The following is an 18,484-nucleotide window of genomic DNA, read 5'->3' as shown; positions in this document are numbered from 1 at the left end:
CCTAGTGGCATAATCAAGACCAGCACTTGGGAGAGCTGGCAGCTGGTGCCTGTTAGCCACCAAACCTGCAGGGAATAGTTCTGTGATGCAGAAAGGCCATGGGAACCAAAATGTGAACAGTAGCAAGAACACAGTCTACACAGAGCAAATGTTGACAACTTCAGATTTTTACTGAGTAAGTCTGTTTACATTAGAAATAAACGAGAACAGCATCTTCCCACCCAAAACAAATGATGTATGAGAAAAACAAAGGTGAAGTGGTTGCATGTAAAGGTAGATGCACATAGGAAAGAAGAGGCACAAAAAATATAGGGAAGTATAAGTGAGACAATTTTTTGTTAAGAATCATGGGAGCAGTCAGGGCAAAGCAATGAAAAAGACTAGGTGAGAATAAGTTAACAAAGAACTGGTATACAATGTGCAGATCTTGTAAAAACAGGTTGGCTGTCTAAGCTATAAACCAGATGTAATTTGAGATAATGCCATTAGATATACCTTTTCCACTCTCACAAGCACTATCCAGGCATCAATCTGGGGGGGGGACACCATGCACTATGTTCAGAGAAGCACAAGGGGGAGACATTTTGCCTTTTGCATAGCAGAACATGAACTTTACCAAAGACAAATGTAGGCAATAGAGTTTGGCTCACCAATAGCTTCGCAAGGGCAGTTAGGGATGGGAATCAAATGCTGCTCAAGGCAGCAGCACCTGCATCTCATGAAAAGAATAAATTCAGATGAATCTGACGCAACTGATCATTTACTCCCTGCACTTGGAGGACATGCAGATGGTATTTGTAAGAAGAAATTTTTTTTTGTCCATTTTTGTTGTTCTCTTCTGAACAACAGCTTTCATTTCTTTCCTGCTCCTTACAAAAAATGCTCCACAGCACCTGAGCTTGAGATGGACCAGAAACTGACAGTACACGGCAAGGAGGGACAAATCAGAAAGGAACCAAAGGGATGATTAAAGAAAAATTTTGAGAACGTTTTCAGGCATGCATAAAGAGGCAGGGCTAAGGAAATAGGCTGAATAAGAGTCACCACTAGTACAGTGGTGATAAGGAGAAACCTATTGTTAGAAATATGTAAGGCAGGATGGTAATCACTGAATTAGTGTGACACAGGGAGTTGGTGAGATTAAAACATGAGAACAAAGTTTGAAAACAATTTAGGTGCAGAGATTAGAGGGGAAGGGCATTGGAAGGTGTGAGTGAACAAGGGCCATGATATTTTACATGAGTTGAGGGAATGCTGATGCAGAGAGACATGCAAGGAGTGCATTTTAAAAAATCAAGCCACCAGGAGATGTAAACAAGGACTGAGATTTCATCATGAGACTGGAGGCAGATAATCTTGCAAAGATGAATAAGTGATCTTAATAATAAAAGATGTGGGATAAGAAAATGAATTCAAAGTCAAATAGTATGCCAAGTTTCTACATCTCAATTGCCTTACATTGCCAACTAGGAAATCAAGGCCAACAAGAAATATATTTTAATGAAAATCAAAAAGGATAGCTTCAGTTCTGCCAAGTTTGAGCTGGAAGCACCTTGGGGAATTTAGATCTCAACATCAGTCAGGCAGTCAGACTTTATCACAACAGTCTTTGTATTGATGGTAGAAGCAGAGAGATAAAGTTAAATATCATTAGCGTGTGTGTGCGTGTAGAAGCATAAATGCAAGACAACAACACTTTACTAATTTGGAAAAGTTGATAGAGCAATCGCTATGATCCCCATAGAGATTGATGTTTAAAAATAAATTCAAACTTCCAAGTTAACAGCTGAAAAAGATGCCAAGACAAGATTTTTACTGGAACTCGTGACTAAAAATACTATTAACTGAATAATGTTTTGAAGGCAATTTATGCTTTATAAAGCATTCCCATTTTTATGCTTATTACACATCACACACTTCACAGGTAGGGAATAGGTATGGTCCTAGTGGGAAAATGGAGTTGAGGTAGATAATTAGTAACGATTTTGTTGATGCGGGACATCCATGAGGGACCAAATGGCCTACTGCTCCTATTTCTCATCTTTTAAAAAAGAGCAGGTACAGCCTTGGTTGAATGGTAGACAGGGAGAAGAGTTGGGGATACACGGAGAGGGGAAATCAATCAAGGAAAAAGCTCATTGCTAAGTAATCTGAAAAGGTTCAGAAAGATCATGATGGTTAACAACATCATAGCTTCATGGATAAAACAGAAACCGGATGTCAACATTTTCAGAATAGATTTTGGGAGATAAACATATAGTTAAGTCAGGGAGGTTAGAGATTTTTGGTGGAGGATGTGATACTGGTTTTAGCTGTGGATATCTGTGCCTATCCCCAGTTGTCCTCGAGGTGGTGAGGCACAGTCTTCTTGAACCGCTGCATTTACACCCACAGTGCTGTTAGGGTATTTCAGAATTTTATTGAGTGGGCTAAGTAATTGAGAAAGCTGAAAAACTGAGTTAGAGAAAATGCCATTGTTTCATTTTTTTTTGTGATTGCTTTCCTACTCATGTATTGTGTAACTATAATGTGTATACCACTGAAAGAATTTAAACATAGAGAAACTTGCAAGACAAAGACATCAGCTTAAGTGTTTCTTCATTATGCCTAAACTTAAAGGCTAAATTGTCCTATTTATTGGGAATCATCCTTAAGCTAAGCAAAACCATGGACTCCTCAATGACCAACAACCTCCTGACTTCCTACTCCCTGCATCATACATCCTTACCAAATCCAAGGAGCCCATGATCCTTCCTGTCACAAAAATCAAGCTGCCATTTCTTCCTCCTGTTTCATCCTCATACACCTGCATTTGAGACTTTGCCCCATCATTTCCCCAATCTGACTCAGTTGCTTTCTCATATTTTGTCAACCTAGTCAAGGTGAAATGATGAACTATGAAACTCGGAAACTTAGATCTCTGAAGACACATAGGACATGTCTAACCCTTAAATTCCTGATTGCAGATTAGGATATATGCCCCAAACCTCTCCAGCAATATCTTATTGCAGTCACCTCCAGAGCATCATAATGTTCCATCATTGTCCACCACACACCCCATCTCTACCCTCCCCAGTTTATATGCTGCTCCTAGGAGATAATAATTGAACACAGTCAGTTTTTAATTCGCTGATAATTTCAGTACTATCTTTATTTCACCATTTGTGTTGGCATATTGCCTGATATAAATTTATCGATGCGCAACTGGAGAAAGTTCTTGTTCAAAGGAAAATCGGATTAGAACAAACTTCAAAAGGGAACTACAAAATAATGATGGCCATTATTTGCAAAAATGATGGGAAAATGAACAAATTATTTTTTATTCCACTGAGAAAACATTTTTATTTTAGAATCCTTGTACTTCCAAGATGCTTTGTTCTTAGTAAGATTAAATAAAATCTCATGCTTACTAAGAACTCTAGAGTAGATAAAAATAGCTGAGTGTGCAATTCAAGTACCTCCCAAATTTAAAATGTACTCAGAATTTCAGGCTGGTTTCAGAATCTCAGTTCAGAGTTGTGGCCAGAACTCTTTCTCTCTCCTCTTCCTTCACACACACCCCACACAGCTTGAAACTGGCTAAGACGTTTTTTTCTGCTTGTATTTCAAAACGTCCACTGACCCCACATTTGACATTGTGAAAAGGAGTAGAATTTTTGTCATTTATTATTATGACAATAATCACTTCACAAATAAAACATAAATTGGAACGATGCCTTTCATTTATCACTATCAGTACCAAAGGTTTCAGCTTCTGGTGACAGCTCACACATTATGAATTTAATTCTAGTCAATACATGCCTGTCCCCAGACAAGGCAAATACAGATTGGTATCAATCTTGATTCAAACTTAAATTTCCATTGGCTTAAGCTAATCAATTCAAGATTTGGATTTAATGCCTCTCTGCAAGTTCACATTTACCCAACATATTCCTACTTACCAGGAAAATCAAAAGCTATCTTATGATTCAGATACAAAATATGTTTCAGATCATTAGGTTTCTGGCTGAGTACATATATTTGCCCAATATCAAATGAGGAATGCATACCAATAAATAGTTTGGCCCTGATTATATCTTGAGCTATATTTAAGACTAATCAACCAAGATTAGGTTTACTAATCAAGATTAGATTAGTAAATCTATCTTAAATTACAGCAGTTTTCACAGTCAAATCATAATGCTACAATCAGAAAAGGGTGTTTAATAAATAAGCAAAATTTCAATATTACAGTAGGCCCTCAACAGCAATGTAACTTGAACATTTGTCCATCTGTTACAAAGAGACTGCAAACTCAAGTGCTAAACCATTTACAACTTTGAAACATGAAATTCCAATAAAATGTAACACTTAGGGGAAAAAATAAAACATAATGCTCAGGGAAAAACTATTATTGCTATGTTAGAAATTGCAGCTTCATTTGAGGGGTCATGAGACAAGAAAGTGGGGGTAAAATGCTTCTTTGGAGAGTTGACGTCCTGAGGTTGAGAGGCACCACAGTGGCACAGTGGTTAGCCCTGCTTGGGAGGGACCCAGGTTCAATTCAGCTTTGGATGACTCTGTGCAGTTTGCACATTCTCTGTGTGTCTGTGTGGCTTTCCTCTGGTTTCTTCCCACAGTCCAAAGATGTGTGGGTTAGGTGGATTGGCTATGCTAAATTGCCCCCGAGTGTCCCAAGATGTGTAAGGTTGGATGAATTAGCCATGGTAAATGCATGGGGTTAGGGCCTGGATAAGATGCTCCGTCAGTCTGTGCAGATTCTATGGACTAAATGGTTTCCTCCTGCACTGCAGGGTTTCTATCATCATATAGCAGTAATCCAACTATCCATTTCCATGAGCATTCATAAAATAGATAATGCTTCAACAACAAAGAGAAAATGCTGGAACATCTTCATCTGATGAAGGGTCATCGAGACTCAAAACTCTGGCTCTATTCTCTCCCCAAAGATACCGTCGAACATGCTGAGATTTTCCAACATTTTCTGTTTTTGTTTGATTTCAGCATTTGCAGTATTTTGGTTTTAAGATAATGCTTCAATCCAGCTGAGGGAACTGATTTTACTGGAGGGAGATGCCATTATTTTGTGATTTGAAAAGAAGGTAATCTGTTCTCTGTTTGGACTGAAATCTTGAAATAAGTTTTATGATATTCCTGTTCAAGAAGAAGAAACAGGATGTTTGTTACATCTGTGTCCTATTAATGGAAGATATTGAGAGATATTGTTTGAGACTTCATCATCAAAATAAGACTACATATCCCATAGTGCTAATGGAATGGCAGTTTGCTAATTGATAAATCTGTACTGACAGATAATGGCTGCATGTATGAACAGCTGAAGAATGAATTCATTGAATGCTGCTTCTGCACCCTAGAGACACACTCATGTTACCAATCATGGTTAACTAGTTCAATTTCATTAGGAATGAATCCATATTTCAATTCAATAAAGGCCCAAGTTGACATACTGTGGGCCAAATGACAGTGATATACTTTTTCTAGAAAATATGCACCCTAATAATGGCAATATTAAAGTAATAGCTATATTAAAGTGGCTGCCCATGGTTACAAATGCATTATTAGTGCATCTGTAAGTTACAACGGCAATAACATTTACATTTAGATGGCAGTTGGTATTATTGCACAGTATTTATTAATTTGCAGCTACATCACACTTTACATCCACCATTTCTGTTTTGAAAGATGACATTATCACTTTGTCATGCTTGAAAGCCACCCTAGTTTAAAGAGGGATGATGACGATGATGCATCGTCTTCTTGAAAAGCCGCGAGCTGCCGGAATAAGGAGCCAGGCCCCTGATTTGCATCTTCTGTGACCAACGTGGGAAGCATCTGTACCAAAAAAAGACCAAAAGAAATTGTTTTAATTGCTATATTCTGGATACATTTACAATTCACTAAACAGAATGATATAATGAAACAGCAGAGCTCCTTGTAAGCCATTTCATTATTTGCAGCTAAGCAACAATGTGGTTTGCAATAATTATACTCTTGTAACTCTAAGAATAACATTTTAGCTTCCTTATCAAGTCAACTAACTCAATACTAATTGCATGAACTCACAACCACCTATCCTCACTCCCCCAAAATCCAAGATGACAGCATTCCCAAAGTGCTCCCTTTCTGTGCCCACAGAAATAAGGTGGAATTCTCCCAGAATCATTCCTTATTGGTAAACTGCAAGAGGAGTTTTTTCTTGGCGTTCAGGTGGACCATATGCTTCAAAGCACATTATCCTATGTATGCTTTTGACTGTGAATTATCAAGATTACGTAATTTGTCATCACAGTTCATGAATTAAACTATGGATACCAGAAATCAAGCTGATTTGGCGTGATTCGGTGCTGTCATTTTTTTTTGAGTAACATGAATCACACAAATAAACAGACGATACTGATATGGTAGTCTCTTCAATTAACTGTAACTAAATTATAACATTGTTTTTAGAAGCTGAGAGTGAAAGCCTTAAGTACCAATAAGTTTGGATTAGTTCTGGTCAGTCACACAGCTGTCCACCTGACAGTAAACTAGATCCATGGGACCAGTTTTGGCTCCAAGTTGAAATTTCCATTGGCTTAAGGTACTAAACAAAGATTAGCTAATCTTTGGAGCCAAACTCCTTTCTATGTTTGGATTTAATGTCGCTCAGTGCATTTGTATACATTTCACCTCATCCGCTCCTTTCTCCCAAATCAAAAAATTGTGACATTAGTCTTCTTGATAACACAATCAGCCATAACAGTACAAGAGTAACTCACTCAGGAAAAATACATTGGAAACAACTATGAAGCATTTGCAATCCTTTTTAGTAAAATCAGTTGCTCATTTGAATAACACTAAAAGGCTGTGTGCCAACAGTTCACATTATGATATTTTCTTTGTCCCATATGTACACCACAAGTACAATACTAACAAGTGAAGGCCACTAGCACACATCTCCTCCACACTGTATTGACTCAACATTACTAAATTGCACAGCTGTTCTCTATCTGGTTAATGCTCTAACTACCAAGGTGTAAAAATAAATATTTTTATTAAGAGCTTCCATCTCATTGGAAGAGCCTCAGGCTAATCTACATCCAACAACCAGCTCTGAAAACTCTGCTCATATTTTGACAGCTATGACAAATGTCATCAGTGGCTGAGACACTGCACAACATTTGAAATCAAAAGTCAGTTTACCCATCTCCCAATGGGAGTGAATCCTTTAAAAAAATTCCAGGATCAGAATCATCATCTTTGCCAAAAACTAAGCAGCTCTTCCTTGAGCCATACCCTATCTTTGTATAAAATTTTGTTGAAATACATCCATTAGCATTTCTGATCTATTGTTCACTGAACAACCGACTAACAAACGTGTAAAAACCTTCAGTGGTACAGCAAACCCGGAATTCCCAATATGGAGATGGTCATTTTCTTGCAGACTACTGATAGGAGAAAGAAGATCTGAATTTACAATATAGAATCCCTGCAGTGAAGATGGAGGACATTCAGCCCATTGAGCTTGCATTGACCACAATCCCACCCAGGTCCTATCTCCATAACCGCACACATTTACCCTGCTAATCCCCCTGACACTAAGGAGCAACTTAGCATGGCCAACCAATCTAACCTGCACATCTTTGGACTGTGGGAGGAAACCAAAGCAGCAGGAGGAAATCCGCACTGGGAGAACGTGTAAATTCTACACCAGACAGTCACCCAAGGCTGGAATTGAACCTGGTCTCTGGTGCTGTGAGGCAGCAGTGCTAACCACTGTGCCACCGGCAAACTCTATCCAAAAGTTCCCCATCACACAGGCGACCCTGAATGCCCTTCATCATCAATAATTAAGAATGCCTTAACAAAATGGCTCTGGACGACATCAACATAGGTTCTTATTTGTTATGTGTTAGAAATCACTTCCATATCTGTAGCATGCAATTTGATAGACAAGGAAACAAGCTGAATGGTACAATAGCAATCAACAAGAATGCTCCAAAGAACAAAAGCACTGCAGTGCAAATTTCTTTCCCATTGCAATAAATTAAGTTAGTACATTTGGAATAGAAATGTATAGGTTGTATACAGTGAGTATCACAGATAAAGACTATTTAACCTCTGAGGAAAATGGAAATATTTTATACTCCAGTTTTCAGCGGATTCTTCAACGTGATGAGAAAGTATAATCTTGTGTTCTTCAAATTTGATTTTACTTGTTGGTACTTATGTAATTTGAAAACTACTTAAAAAAACTCAGTCCTCAAAGGATATTACATATTCATGCATAGCCAAACATTAAAGTCATAACGTCTTCAACTGTGGTAGCCAAAGGAAGGAAGAAAAAAATGCCTCTTGCACCTGGGCTGCCAAGTTCTACAGCAACTTATAAAACATATGAGTAATCAGTAGATTACAAGTCAATCTTGCTATATTCCGATGATTATTCACAGCTTCAGCTAGGCAGCTCAATTGACAGATACTAAGAACACTCACAAATCACAGAAAAATATCAACTGGGGAACAAGGGATAAATTATTACAATCAGGCAACTACAAAACCAGTGCATTTGAGTTTAGAAGAATATCAGATTTTGGAGCATCAGAAACCAGTAAGAAACTTCAATTTACCCATTTATTTTTATTCGATTTCAACCGAAAACTCAATGCCAGTCTACTAGAGAAACAGATAGCTCTGAGCTTTATGAAGCTCATATTATTCCTTGGGTACTTTGAAGAGATCATGGGATTCTACGACTATTGAGATGAGATCTCGCAACTATTTTTAGTGAAGATTCAAAGAATTCTGCTGGTTCAAAGAAAAATTTGGTTTCCGCAAAGTTAATCTTAAATATGCTTGAATTCACCTTCACTCTATCACTACCCACTCACTATAAATACACTGGTACTGATTGTTACCTGATCATAATACTATCTACTGTATATAGTTACTCAAACTGCAATGCAAAGCCAAGTACACTGCACACAGGACAATGAAATACCCAGTGAAGCTTCATGAAGGTTGCAGCTGTGACAGCTCAATGTGTCAACTGAAACTGAATTTACAGAAAGAGTTAAATCATACTCATTTTACAAAATGTAATTTTTACTTCAGTGTCATACCATAAGAATATGTAGTGTAATATTAACGAAACACAGCACCATTTTAACAATCATAATTGTCTACCATCTTGGTACGTGGGATAAGTGAAGAGCCAAGGATTTTTTTTTGTCAAGGTGATGCACTTGTTCCAATGAGTCAGTGTTTGGTATGTGTAGACAATGTATTTAATTACCAGTATCTGTATACATTATAAAAGAGCGATATGAATAACTTTATTCATCATTATTATAAAGTTTAATAAAGTCACCTAGTTCCAGATGACCATAGGCTGATCTCCCCTTTGTGAGGGGCAAGACTGAGAAGGCAGGGCCTTCAATAACAACCTCTGCCGGTACGGAAATTCAACCTGCACTGTTGGTGTCACTCTGCATCACAAATCAGCCATCCAGCCAACTGACTGATACGCTAAGTATGCAGCAAAACTAGAGTGTCCTCTCCAAGGTGCAGACCGAGGCAAAATGTTAGGGTTGCCAGAGGTCAGGACCACCCCCCCTTCCCAATCGGATCCAAAGCACTATATTTGGCTCTGGTATGGTATGTGTCCAATAAATCTATGTGATGCATCGAGTGTGAGTGAAGAGTACGTCATGCTTTTTGTGCATTAGTTTTCTTCTCATTTTCAACGTACGCTACTGTCTAGCAGCGATGTGAAAGAAAGAGGCAAATGCATGAGTCTCTCCTGGTTCGTTCACAGATTCTCCATCAACAAATTCTCAGCTCTTGGCAACATACAGAAATTGGGTCCCTTGTGGTCTCAGGCTAAAACTTTTGAGGGATTCTGGCCCTCAGATTGCACTCATAAGCCAAATGCTGTTAGGATAAATACTTCCATTTCCCTGAGGACACCTCGGGAGGGTTAAATTCTAAGGGAGTTGGAGCCCAAAGACAGACATATGTCCAAATAGTTCATCTTTCACAGCCACTCCTGTCACCAAGTCATTAGGATGAACACTGGTTAGCTTTCCAAAGTGACTCACTGCTCACTGTGGATCACTGAACAGAGAAATATTATACATTAATCTGCCGGGAGAAAGAGTGCAGAGGAAATGCATGTCGGCTTCACTGTGTGGAATTCACTGTACCTCGAAAATAGAACCCTCTACAAATCATCCAGAACGTGTTCTCTCCATTTGCCTCTCAACTCAAACTGGGGCAGTTAACCTCAAAAGTATTATGCTCCAATGCTGTGCTCCACTTCAGAGGCAAAAAGATCAGTTTTATGACAGATTGACACCATCAGCAGAATTCCCAGGTCAGAACATTTCACCTACCAGGGATTTCAATGCAAAAATGGCCCTCCTGCCTCAGAAGTCATGGCTGGGAAAAATAAATGAGAACAGCAGAGAGTACTCAAACTTTACTGCTTCTACTGTCTTGCATACCCAACACTTCCTTTCAAAACAAACCATGCCACAAAGTGTCTTGGAGGCATTGGCACCAACTAGAATTGATCACCAACTCTCTCAACAGCATTCTGAACACATTACTGACTGTGGCGTGTATCAGTTAGTGTGCAACCCTTGAAACTTCTTCATTCAAAACAGAAGTCATATTTATATCAACATCTGCCATACTGCCTACCCAGACAAGAACTAATAGTTCCTCGATTCAATTGAACATTTTTCCCCCAAAGGCAGAAGCAAAATGGAACACACTTGGAGACACGATGGACCAATACCATACTCTCAACGTATGGAAAGCAAGAGCAAAAAACACTGACTGGTTTGAGGCTAACATCACTTGTGATTAAATCTTTTATTCAAGCAAAATGATCAAACCTCATTAGTTATGAGAGAGATTTGGGGGAGAATGTATTATGAGCAGCTCCAAATAAAGTCCAACAGTTTGCTGGATGTGCACCAATAACTATTGGTTACAACTTTATCAGATTATACAGATATCTTTCAACACAAGTATAATGGGATCAAAAAGGTAACAGGTCCAAAAGAAACTGTTCCAATGGAAACAAAGGCAGGAGAGTTCATCACTGACTGTGAAAAACAGTGGGAGAAATGGGTAAAACATAATCTGGAATTGCATCCTAGGCAGAACACAGTCACTGAGGAGGTTCTACAACTACAGGAAGCCTGCCTGTCATGGAACAGCTGGATATCAAACACACAGTGGAGGAGCTTGGCAAAGCTATTGACTCACTTGTCATTGATAAAGCTCCAGGTGCTGATGCTATACCATCTGAACTCATCAAGTACAAGATGCTGGCACACCTGCAGCATCTGCAGAAACTTGTCCATCTCTGATGGAGAAAGGCGCAGTGCCTCAGGAAATGCATGATGCAAAGACAGAGACCCTGTACAAGAATGAGGGCCACCAGAGTGAATGCAAAAGAAAGCAGCTCCCTGCTGAGCATCATGGGAAAAATATTTGTCCATATTACCCTCATCAGACTGCAGATCCTGGCTGAACCCCGATACTTAGTGTGGTTTCACAATTGGAAGATCACAATTGACATGATCTTCTCTGTCTGTAGCTGCAAGAGAAATTTCATCAACAAAGAAGATCATTATCATGAGGGGTTTGGACAAATTCCTTGTGAAAGAATTAAGAATGAGAACCCATCTTAAAACCAACTGGCAAAAGAAGCAAAAGTAATGTGAAGAAGAACATTTCTGTGCAGCAGTGCTGCCCGAGATAGTAGTGGAGGAAGGCTCAAGTGAGGCACTGAAAAAGCAATTGAACTGTTAGTTGAGGAGGAATGTGAAGGATAATGGGGAGGAGGCAGGAGAATGGCACTAAGGGAATTACTCATTCGGTGAGCTGTGCAGTCATAATGGACCAAAAAGCCTTGTGCACTGTTACAACTTTGTGACATATTACCCTTCATCAATCTAACCAAGACATTCAACCATTTCAATCATAGAATAAAATCCCTACGGTGCAGAAGGAGGTCATTTGGCCCAATTGAGCCTGCGGTGACAATAATCCCACTCAGGTTCTATCCCCATGACCCCAAGATTTATCCTGCTAATCTCCCTGACACAAAGGGCAATTTAGCACGGCCAATCACCTATCCAGCACGTCTATCAGACTGTGGGAGGAAACCGAAGCATGTGGAGGAAAGCCACGCAGACAAGGGAGAATGTGTAAACTCTACACAGACAGTGACCCGAGGCTGGAACTGAACCCGGGTCCCTGGCACTTTGAGGCAGCAGTGCTAATCACTGTGGCAAAGATGGTGCTCTTTGAGCAAAGATAGTGTCTAATCTGCTGGAGGAAACAAACTACCCCCGAAGCTTAGTATGATCTCTTTCCGTGACAACATGACGCGTAAGGTCAGCTATGACGAGGCAGTATTGGAACTCACTGATATCCAAAGAGGGGACAAACAGGATCGTGTTCCGGCATCAACAATCTTTGGCATTTTTTACTCTTTGCTGTGGTCATATTCTTTCAGTTCACCTCAAAAGCACGTCTACTTATGTATCAGAACTGACACTCTACTGGATCCAAGACAAAAATGCCCCAATTCCTGAAACAGTTGTTCTATGCTGATAATACCGCACACGCATTCCTCATCAAGGAACACCTTCAGCAGAAAATTAGCAGGCTTTCATAAGACTTAAGCAAAGAGTTTGGTTTGCCTATCAGCATCAGAAAGACATGTGGCATAGTAGATGTTACCTTATTGCCAATGAGTACTGACAAGATGACACTGGTGGTTATTTCATGTATTTAGGCTCTACAATCAGCAGCAATATGTCACTTGATGCCAAAATTGATACAAGCATCGTAAAAGGTGCAGTTGTTATGTCTAAGCGGAGGAAGAATGTGCGCATTAGCAGCAACCTGATTGGAAACATCAAACAGTTTGTCTACCAAGCCTGTATCTTTAACACACGCCTTTAAAAGACTAGCAGGAAAAAAAACTGAACAGTTTCCACCTTTTGCTGTCTGTGATATATCCTCAAAGTCTCTTGGCAGGTCAAAGTCACCGAGTCGGAGATCCTGGAGCATGTCAATTCCATCAGCATGCAGTTATTGTTGAGCTAAGACATCTGCGCTCACTTGGCCATTTTCATTGGATGGATGACAAGCTTTATGTCTAAAGATATTCTGTGTGGTGAACTTGACACAGTCATTATCTGCTGGACAACCAAACCTCCATTGAAAGGATATATAAAAGCTAACTATAAACATGGCTAACATTTAACGTGAATACATAGGACATGGTGTGATCAGCAAGTTTGCGGATGACACCAAGATGGCAGGATTGGCAGATACTGAGGAGGACTGTCAGGTGACACAGCAGGATATAGATAGGTTGGTATATTGGGCAGATAGATGGCAGATGGAATTTAATCCTGACAAATGCGAGGTGATGCATTTTGGAAGGAATAATGCTGGGAGGAGTTACATGATAAAAGGTAGACCGATTAAGAGTATAGAAATACAGAGGGACCTGGGAGTGCAGGTGCACAAGTCTCTGAAGGTGTCAACACAGGTAGAGAAGGTTGTGAAGAAAGCTTACGGAATGCTAGCCTTTATAGGAAGGGGTATAGAGTATAAGAGCTGCCGTCTAATGCTTCAGTTGTACAGAACGTTGGTTAGGCCGCATTTGGAGTACTGTGTCCAGTTCTGGTCACCTTACTACCGGAAGGTCGTGGAGACCCTGGAGAGGGTGCAGAGGAGGTTTACCAGGATGTTGCCTGACATGGAAGGACTGAGTTACAAGGAAAGGCTGGAGAAACTGGGGCTCTTCTCCTTAGAAAGACGGGGAGTAAGGGGGGATCTGATAGACGTGTATAAAATAATGAAGGGAATAGATAGAGTCAACAGGCTTTTTCCTAGATTGGGGACAATTACGAGAGGTCACGATCTAAGGGTGAGGGGGGGAGAAGTATAATTTGGATACTAGAGGAAGGTTTTTCACGCAGAGGGTAGTGGGGGTATGGAACGTGCTACCAAGTAAGGTGGTGGAGGCAGGCACGTTGGACTTGTTTAAGGTTTACTTAGATAGACACATGAGCGAAACAGGGATGGAGGGTTATAGTAGACGGTATTAAAAAGGGTCAGAGCCTCGGGATGACACCAGAAATGTAGTATTACATGTTAATGTTTTGTCTCTTTTAATCCACCGGTGTCAGTCCACCTTGTTGTCAAACGAGGGGCATGCACACGGTAGGTCGTGCGTGGGCTGCTCTTGGAGGTTTCGAGAGTGGCCTAGTACTTCATGTCGTTGTGTATGCTTAATCCTGGACCGGCAGACGGGCACCACAACAGCTCAGTGACTATCACTGCTAGCTGTGCAGATACATGGATTTGGGCCTGTGTCTGTGGGAGTTTGCGCATTCTCCCTGTGGTTGCGTGGGTTTCCTCCGGGTGCCTCCCACACCCCAAATATGTGCTCTTAGGCTGACTGGTGTACCAAATTGACCCTACACTATTCTCCCCTGAATCTGGCTACATTAGGGGTTCCATTCACATACACACAGGGCAGGGTAGGTGTAGGAAAATGCTTTGTTGAAAAGGCAGCGCGGGCTCATTGGGCCGAAGGGCCTGTTTCCCGTGCTGGGTTGTTCTTTGTTCTTTTGTTCTTTGACACAGTTGTCGACATCCATGACCACCGAAGGCTGACTGTTCGGAAGAGGCGAGATGAAATGGAAAGCTCGGCTGGCCAAGAAAAAGGCCCGGGGAAAACCAGAGACCAGCAAATCCTGCACCCTTTCCACAAACTTGTCTTCACCTGCAGCCAATGCAGCAGTGGCTGCCATGATAGAACGGGGTGCCTGAGCTCCATGTTTAACAGAAACTGGCCACCATCTTCTCATGAGGTGGAAGGCTGCGAAAGACTTAACCGCAAATAACAAGCAATGCTAATTTTGTCAGAATCCCACCTTGCTATCGTTTTAGAGAAAAAAACAGGTCATTGTATAATGTAAACTTCAATAAGCTATAAATAAACACAGTTTGGAAAAACTAAAAGATTTAAATTTTTTTATAGTACCGAAGTTATATTTTTAAATCAAGTTTATATTATACATCTGAATAATACTGAAAGAACAAGTAATATCAGTAAGAATAGGAGTGATGCATGAGCAGGATTACACTAACCTGATTCTTAACTTCATTTCCCTGGACAGATGATTTAGGCTTTCGTGAACTTGACATACTAAGAGGCAACAAACCAAATCTGGAAACAAAGATTCACAATATTGATGTCATGTAGATTAGCTGACCACTAGGTGACAAATTATTATGGATCCAAGCAGATGAAAAATTTAGCTACATAACCTACATAGCCTTACTGATATTACCATGATAACACAGCGAGACCGTGGCTAATCCTGCTGCCTCACAGCGCTAAGTACCTGGGTTCAATTCCGGTCTTGGGTGACTGTGTGGAGTTTGCACACTCTCCCCATGTCTGCATGGGTTTCCTCCCACAGTCCAAAGGTGTGTGGGTTAGGTTGATAGGCTATGCTAAATTGACCTGAGTAACAGGGGAAATCAGAGTAAATTTGTGGGATTAGGGGAATACGGCCTGGGTGGGATCATGGTTGGTGCAGACTCGATGGGCCAAAGGGCCTCCTTCTTCATTGTAGGGATTCTGTGATAAACATAACAGTACGCAATAAGTTCAGCGTCAAAGCAGAAATTGCAATTTGCTTTGGTGCATTAACTGCACACACTTCTTTACTTTTTATCAGGGCTGTGTGGTAAGCTGGCACATACGGGACAGAACTTCTCAAAAACATAGGGTTTTATTGTTACCATAAATCCAGGTGGCCTACACGTACTTGAACATTAGCACCAAAATTAGTATTTTTCTTTCATTAGTATTCATCTTGCTGGACCACTTCTAAAGGAATGCTTTTCTGGTGGGAAGATTTGATCTGAGAATCCCAGTCCGCATGATAAATGAGCCACATAATGCTCTAAGGTACTGAAGCAGAATTACTGTGTTGGCTGATGTATTTCAACCTTAGTGGGTTTCAAGAAGGATTCTAATTGATAATTTTCAGGATTATAACAAATAGACTAAGGAAATATTGCGGCTGTATAGGCTAGATGGATTGAAGAGCTCCATCTGCCTGAAATTGTTACAATATTATGAAGCATAGTTAAAACTGGGGAGGGGGGGCAGTGGGTTAAGTTGTACAATTTAATCTTGTTACAAATTAAATTTTGTACAAGATCTTGCATTTATATAGCACCTTTAATGTTATAAAGCATCCCAAAGCCCTTCACATTGTCACTGAAGAACGTTTGGTGAGGAATCCTTTAGGATGGAGGTCTTCTGATTTCCATAATTATTAAATTCCTATTATCAAAGCAAAATGATTTTGGTACATAGAGCCACCTAGTATCACCTGTTTGCCATTTGCAGGGAAAACAGACCAAAGCATCGAATGATCAAGCTTGGCGGTACTGCAATTCTTGTGCACATGTTGATGTGGTCTGACAAGTTTACTTCAATATAATCCTTTCAAGCTTACTGCTGCAGAAATACGACAAGAATTCATTTACCGGATCTGACTAGAAGCCAGTGGCAAGATGTTATGAGGTTCTTGTGAATTAAAAGGTGCACTTCTGCTGGTGTATTGTTTCTCTGTGCCTGTTAATAACCCAAACAGCACCTAAAGGACAGAAATATGTATATTTACAGTACACCTTTCTACATCAAAACAACACTTTCCTACCAAATGCTAAGGGCTGCTGAAAAGCTCTGGCTCAAAGCCTTTCGTCAGCAAGTCTTACATTTCGAAATCTGATGTGTTTGAAGAATTTGAACTTCCAATTCTGGGAAAACACTAAGGCAGTGAAGGACATTTTTTTGGAATTGGGGATTTAAAGATGAAAACTTGAGATTTAAGGTACTGAAGGATAGGAAACCAATTTATATCAGTAAGAATAGGAATGATACGTGAGCAGAATTGATACAATATAAGATACAGTTAGGCAGCACAGTAGCAAGCACTGCTGCCTCACAGTGCCAGGCACCTGGGTTCAATTTCGGCCGTGGATGACTGTCAGTATAGATTTTGCACATTCTCCCTGCGTTTGTGTCGGTTTCCTCTGGGTGCTCTGATTCCCTCCCATAATCCAAAGATGGATTGGCCATGCTAAATTGTCCATTAGTGTCTCAGGATGTGTAGGTTAGGGGAATTAGTGGGATAAACATTTGGGGCTACGAAGATAGGCCTGGATCAGATGCTCTGATGCAAAGTCGGTGCAGACCAGATGAGCCAAATGGCATCGTTCTGCAATATAGCAGCCTCTGATTCTATGATTTAGAGTTATTTTTAAATTTAGTATGGTCAGCAATAAATTGAGGTGACAATTAACAGAGTTGTTTTATTACGTATGACAATGATTTACTTCTGTCATACAGTACATCAAAACTAATTAGCTTAAGAGACAGTAGTTAATATGCTTTAACTTACATAAGGATCTATCAATACAGAAAGGTTTATAAAAAGGATTTTCTATGAGTCTCTCAGGGTACAGAAAAAGTATCCTTTATCTATAACTCTCAGGACTAACTGTGTTTTGGATTTTAGATCATTTTGGTTTTCAGATACCACATGAAAAAATTGCATTACAATAGCTTAAGCTTAGGTTAGCTATGCTCTAAACAAAATGGCTAGAAAATTAAGATGTATCACTGAATAAGTAGTTCAGGGTACCTGAAAAGGTTTCCTTTTGACAGGTTGACCATAAATTGCAAGCTAAATAATGCAGACAAACAACTAGACTACCCATACTCAATGAGCTTTAAAATTAATTGTTTTTGGATGTGTTCAGCTTTCAGATTTATAGATAAAGGATACTCGACCTACATATAGTCCTTTAAATAATGGTAGGTTATAAATCATAACGGTATTTGTAAAATCTCAATTGGGCAATGATGAATAGACTGCAAAGCATTAAATGAGCACTTATACATCATTGTTTTAACCTGGAAAGTATGTACATTTCTAGTAACGTTTGTTTTATTTCTACTTTATCAGTACAGCAAACCCAAAAGAAAGCATAAAAGGTGGCAACCTTAGATATCTATATAATATGGACAAAGCTGTGGCTCTGGGGCCAGCCGCACACAAGAAAGGTAATACTCCAGTAACTTTCCTTCCTCGCAACAGCTCAGTTTAATTAAATATTGGCCCAATATTCCAGCCAAGGTTGCAACTTGAAAAAACACAGGATAAATTTATTTTGAATATGAATGTTGTACTTACTGAGGTTCTTTGAGAAAGTTTGTTCAGATTGTTGTTAAGGTGTGGAGTAAAAACATCCAAATCAAATGGATCAATATGGCTTTCCAGAGCATCTGCCACATTCTGAACCCTGAGTGAAAAAACAGAGGAATAGCAACCATAACATTTGTATGTCCAATATCAGG

The 18,484-nt window shown here is 39.8% G+C and overlaps 1 protein-coding gene across 2 annotated transcripts in view; it reads right to left on the bottom strand.

Moving 5' to 3' along the window:
• Positions 1-4,188: 4,188 nt before the first annotated feature.
• cog1 (component of oligomeric golgi complex 1) overlaps positions 4,189-18,484 on the bottom strand; it is a 40,816-nt gene continuing 26,520 nt past the window's right edge. The window contains exons 11-15 of one of the 2 annotated variants that reach the window (XM_080209523.1): positions 18,321-18,429; positions 16,609-16,718; positions 15,193-15,271; positions 9,002-9,055; positions 5,768-5,853 (exon numbers count right to left, since the gene is read on the bottom strand). In XM_080209523.1, coding sequence (XP_080065649.1) covers positions 9,038-9,055; positions 15,193-15,271; positions 16,609-16,718; positions 18,321-18,429 — 316 coding nt within the window. In that variant the 3' untranslated portion in view covers positions 5,768-5,853; positions 9,002-9,037. Of the gene's footprint in view, positions 5,854-9,001; positions 9,056-15,192; positions 15,272-16,608; positions 16,719-18,320; positions 18,430-18,484 lie in introns of both variants that reach the window. The other variant, XM_080209522.1, reaches the window with a different exon arrangement.

Source organism: Carcharhinus amblyrhynchos, chromosome 21 (assembly GCF_965287045.1).
Source record: "Carcharhinus amblyrhynchos chromosome 21, sCarAmb.v2.hapA, whole genome shotgun sequence".
Taxonomy (NCBI): Eukaryota; Metazoa; Chordata; class Chondrichthyes; order Carcharhiniformes; family Carcharhinidae; genus Carcharhinus; species Carcharhinus amblyrhynchos.
The sequence above is the reverse complement of the archived record's forward strand: the minus strand, read 5'-3'. Positions and strand labels throughout refer to the sequence as shown.